Source organism: Notechis scutatus, chromosome 6 (genome assembly GCF_049901735.1).
Source record: "Notechis scutatus isolate UNSWTSFEM ecotype Mainland chromosome 6, rNotScu1.2, whole genome shotgun sequence".
Classification (NCBI taxonomy): domain Eukaryota; kingdom Metazoa; phylum Chordata; class Lepidosauria; order Squamata; family Elapidae; genus Notechis; species Notechis scutatus.
Window position 1 is genome coordinate 80643373 of NC_142014.1, and position 24270 is coordinate 80667642.

Below are 24270 nucleotides of genomic sequence, written 5' to 3' on the forward strand. Positions count from 1 at the left end.
AAGTTGCCAAGGTTGGACACCCTGGTTTAAATGCTCTTTGGCCTGCTGGGATTTTCAAGGAAGGGGGCCACCCTGCTCATGGAATAGCCCATTCCTCCCATCCGTCGCCCCTCCTGGGTGATTCCCTGCCCCCTTAAAATGGAACCAATGGGGGGGGGGGAAAAACACCCACTTGTGCCACCCAGGAAAAAAAAAACTTGTGAAATTGCACCCTGTGTCATCCAGAGTTGGAAGGGCTGCTGTGGGCAGCCGCGGAGGGGAGATGGGCATGGCAGAGGGCGGGCATGACTGCGCCTGGCTGATGGGCCAAACCGGTGGGCGGGCAAGGAAGAGCCGGCACAACAATCCCTCTGCCGCTCTTTCTTCGCCCGTAACGGAAAGCAGCCTCAGGGGCCGCATCGCAGAGCAGCACAGCCAGGTGGAGACCAAAGGGATCTGGGCAGGGGAAATGGGCATGGCCCCCTCTCCCTCCACCCCACCACCACCCCTTAAAAAAAAGGATGGAAGAAGCTGTGCTTTGGAGCTGAACTGCACGATCCCTTCCCGTCCTGCTTTTCCCTCTCAGCTCCTTGTTGGCTGCTGAATCGGGATGAGGAAGTAGCCAGAGAGAGCCAGGTGATTTTTGGGCCTGGGATTAGCCTTCGGGGGTGCCACCTGGCCTTGGTGGGGCAGCAGGACAAAGGGTCCCCTCTGCAAAGGAGCGACAGCTGCCGACATCCGAGCCTCTCTGCCTCCCAAGGATCCTGGCCACATTTATCAGGATTTGTCTGATGCTGGAGCGATGCTTTGGGGGCTCAGAATCTCGATCCTAAGAGGCCCCCATCGTGTTATAGTTGTCTCTGCTCCAGAGGCCACCCAAAGGCATCCCATCATGCTGTAATTTGGATACTACCTTGGCTCTCTGCCTGCTGAGCTGAACTCTTTCCACAGTCCACCTCTCTCACCCCGAGCCTAGAAGCTGGCGTGCCCACCTCCCTTCCATTCCATCCCTGGCCCCTTTTAAGACTTGTGGACTTCAACTCCCAGAATTCCCCAGCCCACCATGAGGAACTCTGGGAGCTGAAGTCCACAAGTTCTTAAACGTCACCAAGTTTGGAGAGCCCTGGCTTAGAGGTCTTAACTTCCCACCTGAGAGCTTTTTCCTGGATTAAGAGTTGCACAGTGCAAAAGTCCAAAAGATGCTTCAGAAATAAAGATATCCCCATTGGATACCTGGGAAATCTCTGTCTCACACTTGCACCAGGTGCTCTCTGCCCGAAAGATATCTTGGCCATTGCTGTGAGGCTGCCCTTCTTGCACTAAGCCAAACTTGCTGAGTTCCAACTTTTTTTTTTTTTGGTAGAAGTGATGAGCAGGAATTGACAATTCCTCCTTCAGTTTGGTATTCGTACCTGGATCTGATTCTCCAGGGTTTGTTTTTCCCCAACCTTGGCAGGTTTTAAGATGTGTGGACTTCAACTCCCAGCAAAGCTGGCTGGGGAATCCTAGGAGTTGAAATCCACACATCTTAAAGCTGCCAAGGTTGAGAAACTACTCCAGGATCTTCTAAAGCAGATTCAGAGACAAATCACCGGAAACCCCCCCCAAAATGGACAGCACAAAAAGCCCAAATTCAAAAAAAGGAACTCTACCAGCTCTCTCACCTCATTTCCCACAAGGGAAGTGTTTGCCATCCTTGGAGAACAACATCCAAAATATTTTAAAAGGACTGAGGCTCGACACCTTCCCATCCTATTTATCTTCCCTCATCGCCTCCCAACGCTGATGGTGTCCCTATGTTTTTCCTTCTGTACAGATTTGCGCAAGATGACTATTTTTATATTAACTTAATCACGTGTGTTTTTAAAAGACCGAAGATTTGCAGGGTTTTGTTTGGGCGGGGGGGTTGTGGTATTTCTGATTTTGTGCTGCATTTCCTTGATTTGCAACATCTCTTGTTTGTGAGATTTTATAATTTTTGGCTACAGAGCTGTTTGCTTCTCGGTTGATCGTAAACCAGGCTCTGCTTGGAGACAGCACCCATAAATGATTGCCTGTTGGGTTTTTTGGCTACGCATTTGTCCATTTGGTTATTTGAATTAGCAAAGGCTTCACCAACTGATGAGCAGCTGGCTGTAATGGCATCCCAAATCGGGGCTTCCAGGCTGTGGCCGGCTCCTTTGGCCACAGCAGGACAAGTCACCACAAGTCGTGAGGTTGAGACCCCAAGGATGTCTCCACCCAGCCTCATGATTCTTCTTCTCCAGCTTCCTGATCCCGCCGTCCTTCCATCCTGACCCAGTAGCAATTTCTTGGCAGTTTTGAGACGAGGTTTGTGTAAATATCATGTCTTTCTTACGAGCAGGTTTGCGGTTTGATGCTGGTTTCTGTTCTGCTTCCTCCTTGTTTTTAAATGTACTCGATCCACCTCTGTAAATTGTTCAGGTGAACTAGAATCAAGCATGTATTTCCTTCTTAGATTAGAGTTTTGGTGGGCCTGTGTTTCTTTTTCTTTTTTTTTAAATGTGTGTTATTTAATGTAAATGGTTAGTGCGGGTGTAATAGGTCCTGAAAGCAGCAGCAGTCAAGCTATAGATTAGCAATGCAAGGAAAAATGACTCCTCCAGAAAACTCCAGATTTCAGGATTGTTGGGGGAACGGAGAAAATTTGATTGGAATCGTTGAATACACGGCTCTTGCTTGGTAACCAAAGGTAAACGGCTCTTTAGCCTTGGCCAGTGATATTTTTTTTTCTTCCCACAATTTCTTGCAGGGGTGGGGGAATAAGAGACTGGTTGAAATCAATATAGAAAAATGCCTGGTTTGATTTGCCGGTTGTGGCTTTATCTGAGTAAGGGTGAAACTTCTACAGAGGTTTGACAACACTGAACCCTAAAGACTCACCCTTTCTCTCGAAGCGTCAAGCGTTAGGCTCGTATCCGGAGCCTTTTCGCAGGACCAAGCCTGCTCTTGGGTGTGAAAAATGGGCAGGATGGTGTGTTTTCGGGCCCGACGTCTGCACAAAGGACTGAACACCTGGTGTAGCAGAAGGACGGATGCCACCGCCCGGATTCCTTGACCCCAAAACAGCCTCTCTTAATCCTTGTCGTTGGAAAACCTGACCTGCTCAGTGGATTTTGTATGCTTTACTCATTAGGCTAATGAAGGCGGCAGCTGCTGCTGCTGCTCCTTAGCGCTTCCATTTTTGTGCTGTGTCTGGCTGGCCTTTTATACGGTTTGCCTCTTAATAAAGACAGAACGGTGTGCTTTTATTTTTTAAGCAGGTTCATCCAGTTTCCCCAGACAAGAGGCGAACACAGGGGTGAGAGCACCTGTGGCCCCCTTAAAAAGACCTGTGGACTTCAACTCCCAGAATTCTTCAGCCAGACATACTGGCTGAGGAATTCTGGGAGTTGAAGTCCACAGGTCCTAAAAGTTGCCCCCTCCGGTGCCAACAGCTGAAAAACTGTTCTAAAGCCGGAATATCTTTTCAAGGGGCAAGATTCAACCCTTACACTCAGCATCCAAATAAAAATGGAGGTGGGTAGCTCCTCACTTTACAGTCAGTAGTCATGACGGCCGTGAAGCAAATCAGGTGTGACTGACCCAATTTTACGACCTTTTTTTGCAGCAGTTGTTAAGCGAATACAGCTCTCCTAAGGCAACCACCACAGTTGTTAAGCCAATACCCCGGTCGTTAAACGAGCTCACTGTTCGCTATGAGCAGTTTTTGTGCTGAAAACGGAAAGCAAGTGTCAGTTGTCAGCAAAAATGTCATCAAATGAGTCGGGGGGACTAGGATGCTGCAAACGGTCGTAAAAGGAGTCCGTGGCCAAACGTCCAACAGACAGCCATGTGGTGGGGGTGTGTGGAGGCCATCGTAACTTTAGAACCAGGTTGTAAGTACCTTTAAGGGGATCTGTCGTAACCCTGAATAGTCTCTTTAAGCGACCAATTTTAAGTCAAGGAGCCCATCTGTCCATTAGGAGGTGCCCACACCCCGACAAGTATCCTGTGGCCCCAAAGGGCCAAGCAAATAGTCCCAAAACACCACTAGAAAATTCAAACAACTTGTCAAGGTGAGAACCTAGAGCGAAGGAGAAATGATGAGGGGTCACTGATGCTCTTTGAGCTTATTTTCTTTCAGACCTTTCCTCACCCAAACTAGGCGACATCCTCAGGGCCAGTAGGGAGTGCAGTTTGCTGTCAGTTTATATTCTAATATATCTAATATATTAGATCATCTAATAATAATATTCTAATAGAATATAAACTGAGAGCAAACCACTCCTTAGTGGCACTGATGGTGTTCCCTAGTTGGGTCACGAAACGTCTGCGAGAAAACAAGCCAGCTCAGAGAGCACCCAGGACCCCTTCATGTCAAGCCCAAGCTAGAAATATTCTCCTTTATTAGTAAGGAGGAATTTCTTGACAACGAGAAGAATCGGATCAGTAGAACAATTTGCCTCCCAAAGTTTTTCAAGAAGAGATTGGACAGCCGTTTGTCTGAAACGGTTTGTCCGAAATGGTGTCGGGTTTTGCCCTTGGAAGTTGTGGGAGCCCCATCACTTGAGACTTTGAAGGAGAGATTGGACTGCCATGTGTCCGAAATGGTGTTGGGTCTCCCGCTTGGGCGGGGGGTTGGACTAGATGACCTACAAGGTCCCTTCCAACTCTGATGATCTGTTATCTGTTTCCTGCTTGAGTTGGGCTAGAACGGGGGTCCCCAACAACCCCCCAGTCTGTGGATTGGCACTGGGCCATAGCATGCCAGAAAACAAGCAAAGCCCCATCTGCAAGATGTAGGCAGCACACAAACACCCACACACCCACCCACACACCCCTCAGATCCGTGTGAAAACCTCCACAGAACCGATCCCGGCTGCCCCAAAATTTGGGGACCGCTGGACCAGAAGAACTTCCAAGGTCCCTCCCAACTTCATCATTCTATTCTAAGCTACTAAATCCTGAAACGAGAACTTGTCGAAGTATTTCATAAAAGGGATTTCACTGATAACCTTTGTCTCCCGTCACTTGGACTTGCTTCGTTCAAAAAGTACCGTATCCACACAGGTGACCGTCCGAGTCAAACTGCTTTATTGCGGGAGAGCCCCACGCACCGATCGGCACCTGCTTGGAGTTCGATCTAAGGGCCCGGGGGGGATTCAAGGGAGGTGAGGTTTCCTTTGCTGGTGACAAGGTGTAGGGATGCTAGGCGGTTCCCCTCCTCTGACTCCACCCCTGGGTTCTGCCACGCTACAACGGACAAGAGAAATGCCGCAGGAGCCAATGACATGCCCAGGGGTTGTTCGTAAGGGTGGGAGGCAGGCAGAAGGCGCCCCTGGGGGAATCCCCCAGGTGGGCCGAAGGGCCAGGGGCGCTAAACCCGGCCCCCTCCGGCTTAGTAGGGGTGGTCCCGCGTGTGCTCCATGATGACCCTCAGGGCGAGCCAGGTCTCCTCTGCCGTGGGAAGGATCTGGTTAGCCGGGAGCAGGAACCCATACCGGCCCTTGTCCCTCAGCTCAAAGGTGTAGGAGTATTTAATGCCTTGGTCGTAGGTCCAGTCCACCGTGCCTCCGCTTGCTTGGTCTAGGAGCCAGGAAAGAGAGGGTGCAAAAGAAGGCCGAGCTCGTGAAAACCGCCCCCGCTATCGTTTCATGCAGAACAAAAGCACCCCATAGTCCCCTCTCCCTTCGAGCGCCGATGACGTTGCCTAGCTGGGTCATGAAACGTCCGCCAGGAAGCAACCACGCTCGGAGAGCACAATGGGTTCCACGGTTCTCCTCGCCACAACCCCCTTCTAACACTGGTGATGTTACCTAGTTAGGTAGTGAAATGTCTGCAACCGAATCCGGCACCAAGGAGTTCACAGTAGTACCTCCTCCTCCCCCCCCTTCCTCCCCTTCCTCCTCCCATTGTTAAAGCCTACTCTCCTGGCACTGATGTTGCTGCCTCCTGGTAGTTGGGTAATGTAATGGGTTCAAGAAAACCAAGCTAGGAGCACCAAGGACTCCACAGTCCTCCTCCGCAAGCCCCCTTTCCCTTCTAATAACCTAGTTAGGTAGTGAACCCTCCGCAACCAAACTCAGCACCAAGGAGCTCGTAGTAGTTCTTCCTCCTTCCTTTCTCTTCCTCCTGCCCTCCTCCTCCTCTGCAAACCCCGCTCCTCTGCTAGCGCTGAGGATGTTACCTAGTCAGGTCGTGAAATGTCTGAAAGAAAACCCCCAGCTCGGAGAGCATTAAGGATCCCAGACACCAGATTCCCAACCCAGTCAAGGAGCCTCCAAGACCCTTCCCACCAACACTAACAGAGCAGGCCAGGTGTGCTGTGTGTAAACAACTAAGGTGAGCACAGAGAGGGCCATTTCTTTTCACCGAGACCTAAAATGGCAGTTGTTGCAATTTTGTCTTGTTGCATAACACACCTAACTGGGTCACGGAGAAGGGCGCAATGTCGCACAAAACCAGATCAATCAACTCAATTAGCCTGAATGGGATTAAATTTAGACCTGCAGCCACATGTCTGCTTTAACTCATTAGCTCACTATCCATTTCCTCCAGTTTGTAAAGATTTTCTCCCTCCACCTGTAAGAAGGGGTCTTAGGGAGACCTCACACTCCCCCTATGGCACTAGGACAACTCGCAGCATCCAGGTGGGCATGGCCACCTGAGAGCTCCCAGGTGGGCGTGGCTGGGTGGGCACGGCCAGGTTGACGTGAAAGGTCAGGGGCAGCCATCTTGGCACGGATGACTTGGCCCGGCTGGGTGGGCCCGGCCAGGTGGACGCAACCACATAGGTGTGGTCGGGTGGGTGCCGCCAGGTGGGCTTGGGCAGGTGGGCACAAAAGAAGTCGCCCTGGGCAATTGGACGTGACAGGCTGCTGTGAGTTGTCCCATTGCACAGGGGCCATCTCCTGGTTCCTCCTCCGTGGGAGGACAGAGAACGAAAAAGTGCTTTTTCGTTCTTGATAGATTTCCACGTTCACACATTCACCTGGGAAGAGTCCGGATAAAATCCAACGGACCAAGGTTTCCCCACCATAATGTGACGGTGGTGCTGGGTTGGCCATAAAGAAGAAGATTTGGGAGTCCCGATCAATGGAATAAGTCAAGGACCGTCTCCAACTACCGTGGCTTTAATAATAATGAAAGAGTTGGAAGGGACCTTGGAGGTCTCCTAGTCCAACCCCTGCTCAAGCAGGAAATAATCTACTGGATTCCTTATGGATTCAGACATCAACTAAGCCATCCTGATGTCATCCAGGTCAGGGTTGTCCCAAAGGTGCTTTTATTTCAAGAGGCAACTGGGCTTCCTGGTTGTTCTTTGAAGACGTTTCACTCCTCATCCAAGAAGCTTCTTCGGCTCTGACTGGATGGTGGAGGACAGATGGATCGACACTCCTTGCAGACAGCCGGTCATTTGCATCCTTTGAGAGGGTGGTTGAGGCCTCTTGGAGGTTGATCTGTGTCCTCAGGGTCACACCTGACTGGTGCAAATGGATGTGGAATTGCACAGTCCTTTTGTACTGCAAATGGGCTCCACCCCCGTTTGCAATACTCAGGTGGCCCTGAGGACGCAGGTAAGCCTCCAAGTGGCCTCAGCGACTCGCTAAAAGGATGCAAACGACCAGCTTTGTCTGCAAGGAGTCTGCATCCTTCCATTCCCCACCGTCCAAGTCAGAACCGAGGAAGCTTCCGGGATGAGAAGCGAAACATCTTCCAAGAAAAACCAGATAGTCCAGTTGCCTCTTGAAAAAAAAATTAAAAATGCACCTTTGGGATAACTAATCCTAATCAAACCGTGGGGCCATTCCGATACAGGCAGTCCTGTGACTTACGACCCCAACCGAGCCCAAAATTGCTGTCGCTAACCGAGACACGTATCGTCAGTCTCTCTCCCCCATTTGACCCCTTTCGTGCCACCGCCGTTTAGTGAATCTCTGCCGTTGTTTGGTTAGTCACCCGGTTGTTAAGCGAATCTGGCTTCCCCACGGCTTGTCCAAAGGTCACCCAAGGGGAACGCACGCGACCCCACGACCGTCATAAATACGAGTCCCTGGCCAAGCATTTTTTAAATTTCGACCACGGGACCAGGCAGGGGGGTTGCTGCCACCGTTGCGTGAAAACCCTTCTTTTCAGTGCCGCGGCAACTACGGACGGTCACTAAACGAACAGCCGTAAGCACAGGACTCCCCGGCTGGCCGACGGCCATTGCTTTCTCGGTTTTTTGGGGGTCACTTACAGATCGTGTTGATGATGCTGCCGTATCTGTACTTGGTTCCGTGGAGGGACTCCAGAGCTGCGACGGCCTTCTTAGCCAGAGCATCCTGGGGAGAGAAAGGAGGAGAAGGTTAGAAAGAGGACCGAGGTTTAGAAGGCCTTTTTTTTTTTTCCTTCCCCGGCTTTACGTAGCGATGAGCCACTGAAAGAAATAGACAGAAATTAAGACGAGCTGTTGGGTTGCCCAAGCGTTATAGGCAGACCATGCCAATGCAATCCTAAGCTGTGTTAGCAGAGGGATACAATCAAGATCAAATAAGGTACTAATACCACTCTCTAAAGGCTTAGTAAGGCCACGCTATAAAAAAAGAGGTTGAGACTCTAGAAAAAGTGCAGAGAAGAGCAACCGGGAGGATGAGGGGACCGGAGGCTAAAGCATACGATGAACGGTTGCGGGAACTGGGCCTGGCTGGTCTAGGGAAGAGAAGGACCAGGGGAGACAGGAGAGCATCTTCCAATAGTTGAGGGGCTGCCACAGAGAGAGGAGGAAGGGGTTCAAGCTATTTTCCAAAGCAGAAGGAAGGAAGGAAGGAAGGAAGGAAGGAAGGAAGGAAGGAAGGAAGGAAGGAAGGAAGGAAGGAAGGAAGGAAGGAGAGAGAAAGAAAGAAAGAAAAAAAGAAAGAAAGAAAGAAAGAAAGAAAGAAAGAAGAAAGAAAGAAAGAAAGAAAGAAAGAAAGAAAGAAAGAAAGAAAAGAAAGAAAGAAAGAAAGAAAGAAAGAAAGAAAGAAAGAAAGGAAAGAAAGAAAGAAAGAAAGAAAGAAAGAAAGAAAGAAAGAAAGAAAGAAAGAAAGAAAGAAAGAAGAAAGAAAGAAAGAAGAAAAAAAAGAAAGAAAGAAAAAAGAAAGAAAGAAAGAAAAGAAAGAAAGAAAGAAAGAAAGAAAGAAAGAAAGAAAGAAAGAAAGAAAGAAAGAAAGAAAGAAAGAAAGAAAGAAAGAAAGAAAGAAAGAAAGAAAGAAAGAAAAAAAAAGAAAGAAAGAAAGGAAGGAAGGAAAGAAAGAAAAAAAGAAAGAAAGACATCTGAGCAAACCATGGATGGACCGAAGACAGGCCTAGTTTAAGGAAAAGAAGGATGGGGTGACATGATAGCAGTCTTCCAATATCTCAGGGGCTGCCACAAAGAAGAGATGTAAAAAAGATACTGAGACTCTAGAAAGAGCACAGAGAAGAGCAACCAGGATGATTAGGGGACCGGAGGGTAAAGCATATGAACGGTTGCAGGAACTGGGCCTGGCTAGTCTAGGGAAGAGAAGGACCAGGGGAGACAGGATAGCAGTTTTCCAATATTTGAGGGGCTGCCACAGAGAGGAGGAAGGGGGTCAAGCTATTTTCTAAAGCATCTTTGAAGGCCAGACAAGGAATCATGGATGGAAACTGAACAAGGAGAGATTCAACCTGGAAATAAGGAGAAACTTTCTGACAGTGAGAACCATCAACCCTTGGAACAGAAGTTGTGGAAGTTTCATCACTGGAGGTTTTCAAGAAGAGACTGGACTAGCATCTGTTAGACATGGTGTGTAGGATCTCCCGCTTGGGCAGGGGGAGGGTTGGACTATATGACCTACAGGGTCCCTTCCAGCTCTGATTATCTGCCATCTGTTATCCTCGGCTTACGACCGCAACGGAGGCCAAAATTTCCGTGGCTAAGCGAACTATTTCTTCAGTGAATTTTCTCCCCGTTTTACGACTTTTCTTGCCACCACTGTTAAGGGAATCCCCGCAGTTGTTAAGTTTGCGACACGGTTATTAAGTGAATCGGGCTTCCCCATTGTCAGAAGGTCACAAAAGGGGATCACGTGACCCCAAGGCACTGCAACTATATATCTATATGCATACATACATGTGGTCTATATTTCAATCTTTTGAATAACATACATAACATACATCTGTACTGTGTTCATCTGTGAGTCAGACTTTCACAGCCGTTTCAGTTTTAAATTTGGGGCTAACCTACTGCTGTGCCAGAATGGTTTTTTGGCTAGCCCCAAATTTAAAACAGAAACCACTGTAAAAGTCTGACTCACAGACGAACACAATACAGAAGCCTGATGATGGCAGATGAGATTCTGCCGAAACGTTGCTACAACTTTAAAAGCACAACTACAATGACGTGGGAAAATACCCGAACAAAGCTGAATACCATACATGTAAGTACCCGCGAAAACTTAAGAAAACATATATATATATATATATATATATCTAGAGAGAGAGAGACAGAGAGAGACAGAGAGAATGAGAGCTAGAGAGAGGGAGAGAGAGGGAGGGGAGAGAAAGAGAAAAGGGGGAGAGAGAGGGAGGGAGGGAGGGAGAGAGAATGAGAGCTAGAGAGAATGAGGGAGAGAGAATGGGAATAAGAGCTAGAGAGAGAGAAAGGAAGAGAAAGGGGGAGAGTGAGAGAGTGAGAGAGAGAGAAAGGGGGAGAAAGAGAGAGGGAGGGAGAGAGAGAAAGGGGGAGGGAGAGGGAGAATGAGAGCTAGAGAGAGGGAGAGAGAGAAGGAGAAAAAGGAGAGAGAGAGGGAGGCGGAGAGAATGAGAGCTAGAGAGAATGAGGGAGAGAATGGGAATAAGAGCTAGAGAGAGAGAAAGGAAGAGAAAGGGGGAGAGTGAGAGAGTGAGAGAGAAAGGGGGAGAAAGAGAGGGAGGGAGGGAGAATGAGAGCTAGAGAGAGGGAGAGAGAGGGAGAGAGAAGGAGAAAAAGGAGAGAGAGAGGGAGGGGGAGAGAATGAGAGCTAGAGAGAATGAGGGAGAGAGAATGGGAATAAGAGCTAGAGAGAGAGAAAGAAAGAGAAAGGGGGAGAGTGAGAGAGTGAGAGAGAAAGGGGGAGAAAGAGAGGGAGGGAGGGAGAATGAGAGCTAGAGAGAGGGAGAGAGAGGGAGAGAGAAGGAGAAAAAGAAGAGAGAGAGGGAGGGGAGAGAATGAGAGCTAGAGAGAATGAGGGAGAGAGAATGGGAATAAGAGCTAGAGAGAGAAAGAAAGAGAGAAAGGGAGAGTGAGAGAGAGAGAAGGGGGAGAAAGTGAGTGAGTGAGTGAGAGAGAGAGAGAGAGAGAGAGAGAGAAAGAGAGGGGAGGGAGAGGGAGAATGAGAGCTAGAGAGGGAGAGAGAGAAAGAGAAAGAGAAAAGGGGGAGAGAGGGAGGGAGGGAGGGGAGAGAATGAGAGCTAGAGAGAATGAGGGAGAGAATGGGAATAAGAGCTAGAGAGAGAGAAAGAAAGAGAGAAAGGGGGAGAGTGAGAGAGAGAGAGAGAGAAAGGGGAGAAAGTGAGAGAGAGAGAGGGAGGGAGAGGGAGAATGAGAGCTAGAGAGGGAGAGAGAGAAAGAGAAAAGGAGAGAGGGAGGGAGGGAGGGAGAGAGAATGAGCTAGAGAGAATGAGGGAGAGAGAATGGGAATAAGAGCTAGAGAGAGAGAGAGAGAGAAAGGGGGAGAAAGTGAGAGAGAGAGAGGGAGGGAGGGAGTGGGAGAATGAGAGCTAGAGAGGGAGAGAGAGAAAGAGAAAAAGGAGAGAGGGAGGGAGGGAGGGAGAGAGAATGAGCTAGAGAGAATGAGGGAGAGAGAATGGGAATAAGAGCTAGAGAGAGAGAGAGAGAGAGAGAGAACAAAAACTAGAGGAGAACATTATAAAAGAAGTTTCAGGTGGTTCTTCCAAGGAGGTTTACCAGCTCCAGGTGATCTGCTGCTTGCTCCTTGGTGTAACCATAAGGATAGAGGAGCATCTGGGAGTAACTGTGGATGGAGATGAAAGCCTTGATGTTGCCATGTTGCCGCACAAAATCCACAATGGCTTTCACCTCTGGTTCGGACTCCGCATACGGTCCACGGTAGGTTTCCGAGCACGGGTTCCCACTGGCGCCACTTCCTGCAAAGGACAGCAACCGTGTGTCAGGGCAGAGTTTAAAGATTTATTAGGAGTGAAATAGACCGGTGCTACCTGGGTGCAGCTGACTCTGAGACACATCATTCATTTCCCCCTTGACCCTGGTCTTCTCCCACCCCCTGGATGTATATTCTCCAATGGGACACATCCATAGCCAAGAGTGTAGTAATCTTGCACGCCAGAAGCTTCAGCCTCCTAGAAATTATCTATGAAAGCATTTAAGGAAGACACTACTTCCTCCACTTCCTTTCTGCTGACAACTCCAAAAGACCAGAGAAATGTTTTTGTGTTGACACCATGCCTTGACTCTTGCAAAAACTGAGGGTAGTGCTCCATTTATGACCGCAATTGAGGCCCCAATTTCTGTTGCTAAATGGGACCATTTGTCATGCCCTTGTTGGAGTCTGATTCTAAGGGGGAGATTGAGCAGCTGGCAGCGGGTGGGAGTGTGGCTCCTGTGGGTGTGGAGGAAACTGGGGAAGGGCACAGCCTAGCTGGGCATTCAGAGGGCCACCCCCTCTTCATCCTAGGGCACACAGGGAGGAACAGAGAAGGGAGCAACGTGGCTTATGGGAGAGGAAAGGGCCCTGATCCCTTTCATTAGTTGCAGCTGGGAGAACAGGATATAAGTGGGGCATTTGCACACAGCTCCTTGCTGGAAGCAAAGCGTGCCTTATCTTTGTCGAGGCTTATCTGGGTTTTGGGGTCCTCCCAACTGTGGTTGCTGTGTTATCCTTTGAAAGTCTGCAATTTATCATCCTGGCCTGCCGCGTTAATTCCTTCAGTGTTGGGTTTGTGTTGGGTTTTTTTAATTTCTATTTATCTTTACTTTGAGTTTGGACTGCATTTCTTTTCTTCGTGGACTGTTTTTGGAAGAGTTTGATCTCCAGCTGAGGATAATTGGACATTGGGGACCAAGTTGGAGGCATTAAAGGGAATTTATTCTACTTTTGTGACTTGGTTATTTTTGTGTCACGCCCCTTTGGGTCATCCCACAATTGTTCAGTGAATTTTGCCCCATTTTAAGCACCTTTCTGGCTGTGGTTGTTAAGTGAATCTCTCAACAGTTCTTCAGTTAGTCACACGGTCGCTAAGCAAATCCGGCTTCCCCATTGATTTTCAGAAGGTCACAAAAGGGGAGATCACATGACCGTGGCAAGAAAGGTCATAAGATGGAGCAAAATTCACTTAGCAACTGTCTGCCAACATCCTAAACGCATGCCAGTTGCCCAGCGTCTGAGTTTTGAACACATGACCATGGGGGAATGCTGCTGCAACGGTCGTTAAGTATGAAAAATGGTCATAAGTCTCTCTTTTTTTTTTTCAGGGCTGTTGTAACTTTGAACAGTCACTAAGTGAAAGTATCAGGATTCCGGCACTTAACCCCATTGAAATCATGAATCTCGAGCCAAACTTCCAAAACTTCAAAAGGATTTATTGGAAGTTAACGTGCTGGCACTGCCTGGGTGCAGCCGACTCCGAGACACATCATTCACTGTCACCCTTGACCCTGGTTTCCCCCCACCCCCTGGATGTATCGTAATTCATATCCTCCAATGGGACACCTCCATAGCCCAGAGTCATCAATTCTCTGGTTAGAATTTTGCCCGACAGAAACTTCAGTCGCCTAGTTTACTATCTTTGAAAACATTGATGGAATGCACTTTTGGTTTGCAAAGTGCCGCATTGCTCCCCCTCCCTTTCTGTTGGCAACTCCAAAAAGACCCTAGAAATATTTTATGAGTTGACAGAAAGGTTGTAAGTCCGGGACTTACAACCTGTAACGCTTTTCCGCTCTATCCTGGTTTCTGACTTCTTGCACCTGATCACTGTCTCTCTTCCCATTGGGTCTCAAGAGGTTGTCTCCTCCTTTGAAGTGATGAAGCCCCTCCCCCTATGTTTTACCTCCAAAGCCTGCTGCCCAGTTCCGGTTGGGGTCAACGCCGATGCAAGTTGAGCCCTCCCTCTTCGACCTGGTCTTACGCCACATACGGTTCTGCCAATCAGGAAGGGCCGTCAATAGTAATAGACATAGTACTTAGGACACCGCCTCAAAGTGCTTTTAGAGCCCTCCCTGGATGGCTTACAGAATCGGCCTATTAACCCCCAACAATCGGGCTCCTCATTTTACTGACCGCGGAAGGATGGAAAGCTGAGTCAACCCTCAGCCGGTCAGGATCGAACTGCTGGCAGTGGGCAGAGTTTCCTGCAATAGTGCATTCTAACCACTGTGTCACCACGGTCCTTCCTGCCTTCCTTCTTCTTTTTCCTTCTTTCCTTTGTTTTTCCTTCTCTCATCCTTCCATCTCCTTCCTTCTTTCCTTCCTTCTTTTGCCTTCCTTCCTTCCTCTTATTTGTCTTTTTCTTTTCTTCTTTCCTTTCTCTCATTTCTTTCTCCTCCCTTCCTTTCTGCCTTTTTCTCCTTTCCTTTGTTTTTCCTTCTCTCATCCTTCCATCTCCTTCCTTCTTTCCTTCCTTCTTTTGCTTTCCTTCCTTCCTCTTCTTTGTCTTTTTCTCTCCTTTCATTTCTTTCTCCTTCCTTTCTGCCTTTTTCTCCTTTACTTTGTTTTTCCTTCTCTCATCCTTCCATCTCCTTCCTTCCTTTGCCTCCCTCCCTCCCTTCCTTCCTTCTTTTGCCTTCCTCCCTCCCTCCTTTCCTTCCTTCCTTCCTTCCTTCCTTCCTTCCTTCCTTCCTTCCTTCCTTCCTTCCTTCCTCCCTCCCTCCTTTCCTTCCTTCTTTCCTTCCTCCCTCCCTCCCTCCTTTCCTTCCTTCCTTCCTTCCTTCCTTCCTTCCTTCCTTCCTTCCTTCCTTCCTCCCTCCCTCCCTCCCTCCCTCCCTCCTTCCTCCCTCCTCCTTCCTCCCTCCCTCCCTCCCTTCTTTCCTTCCTCCCTCCCTCCCTCCTTTCCTTCCTTCCTTCCTTCCTTCCTCCTCCTCCCTCCCTCCCTCCCTTCCTCCCTCCTCCCTCCCTCCCTTCTTTCCTTCCTCCCTCCCTCCCTCCTTTCCTTCCTTCCTTCCTCCTTCCTTCCTCCCTCCCTCCCTCCCTCCTCCTCCTCCCTCCCTCCCTCCCTTCCTCCCTCCTCCCTTCCTCTCTTCCTCCCTCCTTTCCTTCCTTCCTTCCTTCCTCCCTCCCTCCCTCCCTCCCTCCTCCTCCTTTCCTCCCTCCCTTCCTCCCTCCCTCCCCCTTCTTTCCTTCCTCCCTCCCTCCCTCCTTTCCTTCCTTCCTTCCTTCCTTCCTTCCTCCCTCCCTCCCTCCCTCCCTTCCTCCCTCCCTCCCTCCCTCCCTTCTTTCCTTCCTCCCTCCCTCCCTCCTTTCCTTCCTTCCTTCCTCCCTTCCTTCCTCCCCTCCCTCCCTCCCTCCCTTCCTCCCTCCCTCCCTCCCTCCCTCCCTTCCTCCCTCCCTCCCTTCCTCTCTTCCTCCCTCCTTTCCTTCCTTCCTTCCTTCCTTCCTTCCTTCCTCCTCCCTCCTTTCCTTCCTTCCTTCCTCCTCCCTCCCTCCCTTCTTTCCTTCCTCCCTCCCTCCCTCCTTTCCTTCCTTCCTTCCTTCCTTCCTTCCTCCCTCCCTTCCTCCCTCCCTCCCTCCCTCCCTCCCTCCCTTCTTTCCTTCCTCCCTCCCTCCCTCCTTTCCTTCCTTCCTTCCTTCCTCCCTTCCTTCCTTCCTCCCTCCCTCCCTCCCTCCCTTCCTCCCTCCCTTCCTCTCTTCCTCCCTCCCTTCCTTCCTTCCTCCCTCCCTACCTTCTTCCTCCCTCCCTCCCTCCCTCCCTCCCTCCCTTCCTCTCTTCTTCCCTCCCTCCCTTCCTTCCTCCCTCCCTCCCTTCCTTCCTTCCTTCCTTCCTCCCTCCCTCCCTCCCTTCTTTCCTTCCTTCCTCCCTCCCTCCCTCCCTCCCTCCCTCCCTTCCTTCCTTCCTTCCTTCCTTCCTCCCTCCCTCCCTCCCTTCTTTCCTTCCTTCCTCCCTCCCTCCCTCCCTTCTTTCCTTCCTTCCTCCCTCCCTCCCTCCTCCCCCTCCCTCCCTCCTTCCTTCCTTCCTTCCTTCCTTCCTTCCTCCCTCCCTCCTCCTTCTTTCCTCCCTCCCTCCCTCCCTCCCTCCCTTCCTTCCTTCCTTCCTTCCTTCCTTCCTTCCTCCCTCCCTTCCTTCCTTCCTTCCTTCCTCCTCCCTCCCTCCCTCCCTTCTTTCCTTCCTTCCTCCCTCCCTCCCTCCCTCCCTCCCTCCCTCCCTTCCTTCCTTCCTTCCTGCCAACATTTGGACTTATATACCTCTTCACAGTGCTTTACAGTCCTCTTTAAGTGGTTTACAGAATCAGCCCCAAACAATCGGGGTCCTCATTTTACTGACCTCGGAAGGACGGAAGGCTGAGTCAACCTTGAGCCGGTCAGGATCGAACTCCCGGCAGTGGGCAGAGTCAGCCTGCAATGCCTCATTCTCCCCCGTGCACCCCCACGGCTCCAACGAACGTCAGGAGGAACCAGAACGTAGAGCGTTTCCGTGGCGCCTCTCGTGTTTGCCACGGATGCCCCACCGCCACGAAGAGTTACCTTGGTGTGCGTGAAGGCATAACCGTCAGGATTGGTGACGATCTCTAAGAAGATATCGAACTGGCTCATGATGGACGCCAGAGAAGGATCCGTCTCGTGATCTTCAAAGATCTAAAGAGGATCAACATGGGATCAGTGGCGTCCACAGAGGCGCCTTAGCAGTGCATTTAGGGCAGCGGCCCCCACGTTTTGGGGCACCAGAGACCGTTTCCGTGGTTTTCCCCCCGTGGTTTCATGCGCTGCCTGCCTCCTGCACATGGGGCTTCCCTTGTTTGCATGGCCCAGTTTCTGGCATGCTGTGAATCCGTCCCAGTCCACAAATTGAGGATTGGGGGACCCCTGATTTATGGGGGATCTCTATGACAGGACACCTTTCACAAGCCAGTTTGTTTTAGGACCCGGAGTGGAAAAAAAGGTAGAAAAGATCAGATTGGCAAATGGCTTTTATTTATTTTTTTCTTTTAGGGCTAAGTGGGAGACCGAAGTGGAGCAGCCATGAAATGGCAGATGTGCTGGATGGTCTCCATTTTTCCTGCATTTGGGGGAAAAATACAAGAGTCATCATCATCCTTTTTTAAAGACCTCATAATTCATTTGGGGGTTGGAGTCTGGAATAGAGTTGTGTGTTTACTGGCCGGATGCTTTTCCTGTCACCAATGCGGAGTTTTGTCCAGCAGATTATATTCTCATCGTGCCCAGAAAGAGAAATATCTAACTCTACCTAGAATCTTGAGAAACCCTGATCTAACCAGGATATGGTGGTTTGGCTTTCCCTTCTCCTGTTTACAGAATGTTTTGCGGCTGTTACCTTCTTTGCAAACCAAACTCCGCTGGCCTGAGTGACCCACTCGCGGGAATGGATGCCGGTGTCAATCCAGATCGCTGGCCGGTTGGTTCCCCCGGTGCTAAACTGTGCAAATCAAAGTACAATGGGAGGCCTTAAATCCAAGCAACCATCTTGGCTTGCATCTTGCAGACATTTCATTACCCAACTCAATAACAGCATCAGTGTTAAAAGGGAGGGGAAGAGGAGGAGGAGGAAGAGGAGGAGGAGGAGGAGAAGAAGAAGAAGAGAGGAGGTAGAGGGAGAGGGAGAGGACAGGGGAGAAGAAGAGGAGGAAGAGGAAGGAAGAAGAAGAGAGAGGAGGGGGAGGGGGACAAGAAGAGGAGGTGGAGGGAGAGGGAGAAGGAGGAGGAGGAAGGAGGAGGAGGGGAGAGGGAGAGGGAGAGGGGGAGAAGAAGAGGAGGAGGAGGAAGAGGAAGAAGAAGAGGAGGAAGGAGAGGGGAGAAGAGGAGGAAGAAGAAGAGGAGCAAGAGGAGGAGGAGAAGAAGAGGAGGTGGAGGAAGAGGAAGAAGAAGAGGAGGAAGGAGGAGGAGGGGAGAGGGGGAGGGGAGAAGAAGAGGGAGAGGGGGAGAAAGAAGCGGAGGAGGAGGAAGAGGAAGAAGAAGAAGAGGAGGAGGAAGAAGGAGGAGGAGGGGAGAGGGAGAGGGGGAGAAGAAGAGGAGGAGGAAAAGAGGAGGAGAAGAAGACGACTGTTGATGCTTCTTGTAGATATTTCATCACTCAACTAGGTCACATCATCAATGCTAGAAGGGTGAGTGTTTTCTCTCTGTTTATGTACTTCACTGATGACGTTACCTAGTTGGGTCATGAAACATCTACAAGAAAACCACCAAGCTCAGAGAGCACCAAGGACCCCGCAGTTCAGCCCAAGCCACAAATGTCTCCTCTCTTAGTTAATCAGGCTGAAAAGACACAGCAACTTTTTTCCGCATCCCGTAGTAGCCCACCCTCCAAAACGAGCATCCAAAGGAAGACTTACCTTCAAGACGTTAATCGGACGTCCTTCAGTTGTCTGGCCAATCTCAATTTTGCTAACCAGGAGGGGTTTCGCACGCACCAAGAGGTCCATGAAGCTATAGATCTAGCAAGCCAAGAGAAGGTGCCAAAATGATGTCTATGAGTTGTCTTCTGGAAGTCTTCTCCAGAAGAATTTGACTATTTGGAATCGTAAAATGGGCGGAGACCCCACGGTCCCTTAATGGTACTTACTGTATCCAAGTCGTGGTAAGCAGCAAAGTTAAAATTGGCGAGGGACAATTCTGGGAGTTGACGTTGGCTCATCATATGACTCCTCTCCTCATCGATCAATTTCTGAAGGAGACAACGAGGGCAATTGAGCAGAAGGTTAGTCTTTCTCCTGCATTTTCCACTCGTTAAGTAATTCCACTCCATCCTTCTGTGCTACGGGGCAATCAAGCTCTTTTTCGGATCCCGTCAATCCATCGAAAACCTTGCTGGAATTTCAGGAAAGCCAACCCCAAACCCTTGGTCATCTTGGCCAACTCATCTGATGGAAGAATGGCCTAGAACTTCTTTCAAGCTACTGTTTCGGTCCATAACAATGACTCAAAACATCTGATGGTCTGGTGGAGGACACCTTCTTAAGCCCGGGTTTCAACATTGAGGTAGGGTCAACTTCCCACACTACATTTTTTGTGATGAGCCCAAAACATGCTGAATCACAGAGTTAGAAGTGACTGTGGAGGTCTTCTATCTGGTCATAGAGGAAGCCCCATTCCATTTCAGACAAATGGCTACCCAATCTCTTCTTGAGAACCTCCAGGTTTTCAGAAGAACAAAAGTTATGGAGGATCACCCATAACTTCTGTTTCATTGATTGATGGTTTTCACTGTCAGGACATTTCTCCTTAGTTCTAGGTTGAATCTCTCCTTGATTAACTTCCATCCATTGCTTCTTGTCCTGCCTTCAAGTGTGATGACCCAAAGGGGCGTGGCACAAAGGCAACACAGTCAGATAATCAGTAGGAGGCCCTTTATTCGCTCCAACTTTGCCCCCAATGTCCTGGTTACCTTCTGACTGGAGAAAAACCCTCCCAGGAACAGCCTTTGGCTGCAGGGAATCAAGTCCAAAACATGGTCAACAAAAACTGTAACTATAAGCCCAATCAAGGCAAGATGAGGTAATTAGTCCGGGAGATCAGGAGCAAGAATTCCAGACATGAAGGCGTGGAATAACTCAACACGGTTGGGAAGACGCCAGGAACACAGATAATCAAAGTCACCACAAGATAAACTCAGGTTTGCTCCCAGCCGCCACCGCACTCAGTATGCATCTCTTTTAAACTCTCTTCCCAGCTGTGGCTAATGAAGGGAATCAGGGCCCTTTCCTCCCCCATAAGCCATGCAACCCACGTTGCTCTCTTCTCCGTTCCTCCCTGCGTGCCCTAGGATGAAGAGCGGGTGGGCCTGGATCTTCCTCCAAATTCCCTCTCCCTTGTTCTACCTCTCCCCTGCTCTGCCCAGCCGGACTTTGCCTTTCCCCAGTTTCCTCCACAGCCAAACGGAGCCACGCTCCCACTCCCTGTCAGCTGTTCGTCTTCCTCCTCGGATTCGGACTCCGACAGGGGCATGACATTCAGGTTCTTTGGAGAATAGGTGGACCCCCTCATGTTTTTGCGGCATCCCCTTCGAATTACCGTTCAAAGTGATCTTCTCCAAACTACACTGGTTCTAATTTCAGATCTTTGAAATTACCAGAATGGTTCTTTCCAGAACCAACACGTCCACCTGTTTGTCTTCTCATGTGGTCAGAGCACTCACCTGAACATTGTCGATCATGATGGAGTATTGGATGTCATTGCTCTCCAGGAAGACCTTGACCCCTTGAAGGCTGTGGAAGGGCACACGGACATCTATGGGGAGGTTGGGGTGAGCCGGTGCTCGCCAGAAATCCAGCTAGGCATCAAAATGAGAGTGAAGGTAGAAGATTATTGACTTGTATCATCATCATCATCTTCTTCTTCTTCTTTTAATGACCCCATAATCCCTTGCATCGGGGCGGAGTCTGGACAACCGAATGGAGCTGAGGGTTTACTGGCCGGATGCCTTCCTGTCACCGATGCGGAGTTATATTCAGCAGATAGGAACTTTGGGAACACGTCTTATATAGCTCAAGAACACTTTCCTCTTTATTCTTAATGAACGGATAACTTCATTACTCTGGCCAGGGACCCCTGATCGTAGGCAAGATTCTTGTTTATCAATACCTGAAGATTCTCCAAAGCTTCCAGCTCCTTCAACTTCTCCACCTGAGCTTCATCAGCAGCCCTGATTCTGAGAACCTGGTGTCTGCAGAGACAAGAGCAGAATAACAAGATTTGGAAGGGACCTTGTAGGTCATCTAGTCCAACCCCCCCCCCGCCCAAGCAGGAGACCCTACACCATTTCTGACCGATGGCAGTCCAATCTCTTCTTGAAAGCCTCCAGGGATGAAGCTCCCACAACTTCTGAGGGAAACTTCTGTTCCATGGGTTGGTTGTTCTCACTGTCAGAAAATTTGTCCTCATTTCCAGGTTGAATCTCTCCTTGTTCAGTTTCCCTCCATTATTCCTTGTCTGGCCTTCAGGTACTTTGGAAAATAGCTGGACCCCCTTCCTCCTCCTCTCTGGGGCAGCCCCTCAAATATTGGAACATGGCTATCCTGTCTCCCCTGGTCCTTTTCATATGGCTTTTCATATTTAGGAAAAGCCAATCTAGTCACCTGCAAATCTTTTGTGCGACAACTTCCCCCAGTTCCACACCAGCCTGCCTCAGTTTGTGTAGGGTGACAGAAACCGAAGCCTCCCCCCCCCACAAAAAAAACAGACTTCTGAAAACAGGTGTAACAGGTACGGTTGCAGGACTTAGGAAGGTGGGATAGGTAGAAGAAGTCCCTGCAATGGCTGCCTGGGCCCAAGAGCTGGGATGTGGGGGACAGCAGCAGGAAAGCAGCCAAGGAGAAGCTGGGAATGCATGACTCGAAACAGTGCACCTCCTGAAGTTAGGCACCTGGGTCCCGGAGCCATTTTTGAATTTTTTTCCTCTTTTTCTTGCCCAAGGGATGTTGTAATGCTTGCTTTCTGCCACTAGGTGTCACTAGGGGGCTTCTTTTTTTTGGCATGGAGGCATACTATGTAAAGCAGAGTTTGTCAATCTCAGCAGCTTGGACTTCAACTCCCAGAATTCCCCAGCCAGCACCAGCGGCTTACAGTAGAGGTTGCCAACCTTTTGGACCTCAGGGACCACCAAACTCATCCTTTTAAATCCCGCAGACCAGAGACTCTGGGAAAATCCCCCCAAAAAAGTCAGCAGGAAAATCCCCCACCCCGTTTTCCTACCGATCGATCGTTCTTTATTTGGGATCGCAGGATACCGTCTCCAGCTCCGTTCTCAGGGGGAGAGAGAGAGACTTTTGGCTTCATGCAAGGAAAGCAGCAGGAGCCGCAGAAGTCTTTCTTTCTCTCCCCCAAATTCCGCCAGAAATGAGTCTTTGCTGGCGCAACCTCTTGGAGCAGGAGGGCTTGCAGAGTCCCAAAGACTCATTTCTGGCAGAGTTTGGGGGAGAGAAAGAAAGACTTTTGCTGCTTTCCCTGCATGCAGCCAAAAGCAGAAGAAGAAAGAAGCGGGGAGAAGCAGCCCGGTGGCCAGGCCAGGCGTGTGGGGCGTGTGGGGCAAGTTCCTCCCCTCCGCCCTTTCCCCCCTCCCCTCACTACCTCGTGTTCAACGCAAGCCTTGTGTTCCCGCGGGCCATGTGAGTGGCACAGCCTTGGGTTCCTATGGAAGGCTGAGTCAACCTGGAGCCTGGTGAGATTCGAACTCCCGAACTGCTGGCAACCAGCAGTCAGCAGAAGTAGCCTGCAGTACTGCACTCTAACCACTGTGCCACCGCAGCTCTTCTATATAAATAATAACTTTATTGTCACTCTGAACGTACACTAATCGGCATACATTAAAATGCAGTTCCATTGCAGACAGCTCTCAAAGGCTTACCATCTCCAACATACACTACACAAACATGACAAAATGAATAAATAAATACAAAATTATGCATATACCCACATATCAGTGGTGGGATTAAAAAAATTTTTTTACTATCAGTTCTGTGGGCGTGGCTTGGTGAGCGTGGTAGGGGAAGGATACTGCAAAATCCCCCTTCCCACCCCACTAACCTGCTTTCCAGCTCCATTCTCCTGTGCAGGCCAGCCAAAGGAGACCCAGCCGATCAGCTTGGGACTCAAGGGGAGGCAGAGAAGAGATGGGGTTGGCAGGGCCAGTCAGAGGTGGGATTTTCCGGTTCTCGGAACTACTCCAAATTTCCGCTACCGGTTCTCCAGAACCGGTCAGAACCGGCTGAATCCCACCTCTGCCACCTATGTTACATGACACAAAGAAACAACGCAATCTAGTTCGGATGTATGCATGCGCATGGCGAGAAAAATGAATCTTGAGAGTATCTCACACGGATGGCCTAGGGCAGGGGTCTCCAACCTTGGCAACTTTAAGCCTGGAGGACTTCAACTCCCAGAGTTCCCCAGCCAGCTGGGGAATTCTGGGAGTTGAAGTCCTCCAGGCTTAAAGTTGCCAAGGTTGGAGACCCCTGCCCTAGGGAACAAAGCTGTTACAGAATCTGCTAGACATACTTCGAAACCTCCTCCCGGAGGGGAGCAACAGAAACAGGCCGTGAAATTGTGTGTGTAGGGGTGGGGGTCTCTAACAATGCTTTGAGCCCTAAGCTTATAAGCTACATCCTGAATAACGGGAAGCGAGCTTCCTATAATCTCCACTGTCCTCACCACTCTCTGTAGGGACTTTCTATCTGAGGCGCTGCGGCCAACAAACCAGACAGGGATGCGGTTTGTTACAATGCTCTCCATCACTCCTTAGTAAAAAGAGGCCAGGACAGAAGGAAAAAGATGGAGCACACACAGCAGGGGCTCTGCTTAGAACCAGGGAAGGGACACCCCCCCCAAATAAATCAGCTTCAACCATAACAACACAAGAGCACACAATAGATACAAACTCAAAGTTAACCGCACCAAACTTGATGGCAGGAAATACGACTTCAGCAATAGAGTGGTCAATGTCTGGAATACTCTACCTGACTCTGTGGTTTCTTCCCCAAACCCCAAAAACTTTAACCTTAGACTGTCTACTATTGACCTCACCCCTTTCCTAAGGGGCGTGCATAAGCGCACCAACGTGCCTACCGTCCCTGTCCTATTGTTTCTCTTATTCTTCTTTTGTTTTTCTTATATGTACCCATTTCATGTATTCACAACTATGTATACACTTATACTTATTATCTTGTAAACAATTGGCAAATCAAATAAATAAAAAATAAATAAATAAAAATGATCAAACTGTCCAGCGACCAATGCTGCTAAGAATCCGAAAGTGGCCCCAGGTGAATTCTCCCCTGGTCCCTGTGTCTTTTCCTACCCATGTCTACCTACCCGTCAAAGGTATCGGTGGCAAACGCCACAGCCAGCAACGTCGCCAAGACCACGAGGACCCTCATCGTCACCAAACCGGGCACCAAATGGGAACATGGTTTCTTCCACCGCTTTTTTATATGCCCACTTTAACCTGGCCAGGTGTTGCCTTGACCATCCACAGAGGACACGGCGGCCGGCTGTCCGCTTTCTCACGGCTCTGTCGGAAAAGAGACACACAAAACACACACACACACACTGGGCTCACCTGCAACTCACCTGACAGGTGTTCGGGGAACACACCAGCTGCCTTGATAGGAGGGAAGGAGGGGGG

The 24270-nt window shown here is 49.8% G+C and overlaps 1 protein-coding gene across 1 annotated transcript; it reads right to left on the reverse strand.

The window, feature by feature from the left end:
- Nucleotides 1-5134: 5134 nt before the first annotated feature.
- Nucleotides 5135-24022, reverse strand: LOC113431355 (carboxypeptidase A1-like). Its single transcript, XM_087969158.1, has 11 exons — nt 23958-24022; nt 20733-21006; nt 20287-20421; nt 18715-18816; nt 18485-18586; nt 17470-17571; nt 16662-16772; nt 14035-14125; nt 11912-12111; nt 8222-8306; nt 5135-5568 (listed from the first exon to the last, which is right to left on the reverse strand). Exons 1-11 carry the CDS (start codon nt 24020-24022, stop codon nt 5381-5383), a joined length of 1455 nt encoding a protein of 484 aa, XP_087825284.1. The 3' UTR covers nt 5135-5380.
- Nucleotides 24023-24270: the final 248 nt, after the last annotated feature.

What these genes read in the sequence shown, in the direction of transcription:
- LOC113431355 (XM_087969158.1), bottom strand. Translation starts at nt 24,022, where the DNA reads ATGAGGGTCCTCGTGGTCTTGGCGACGTTGCTGGCTGTGGCGTTTGCC. An exon ending in TCATGATCGACAATGTTCAG is followed by an intron (nt 18,817 to 20,286) that starts GTGAGTGCTCTG and finishes TGTCTCCTTCAG; the next exon opens with AAATTGATCGATGAGGAGAG. An exon ending in CTGGGCAGCAGGCTTTGGAG is followed by an intron (nt 12,112 to 14,034) that starts GTAAAACATAGG and finishes TGTCCTTTGCAG; the next exon opens with GAAGTGGCGCCAGTGGGAAC.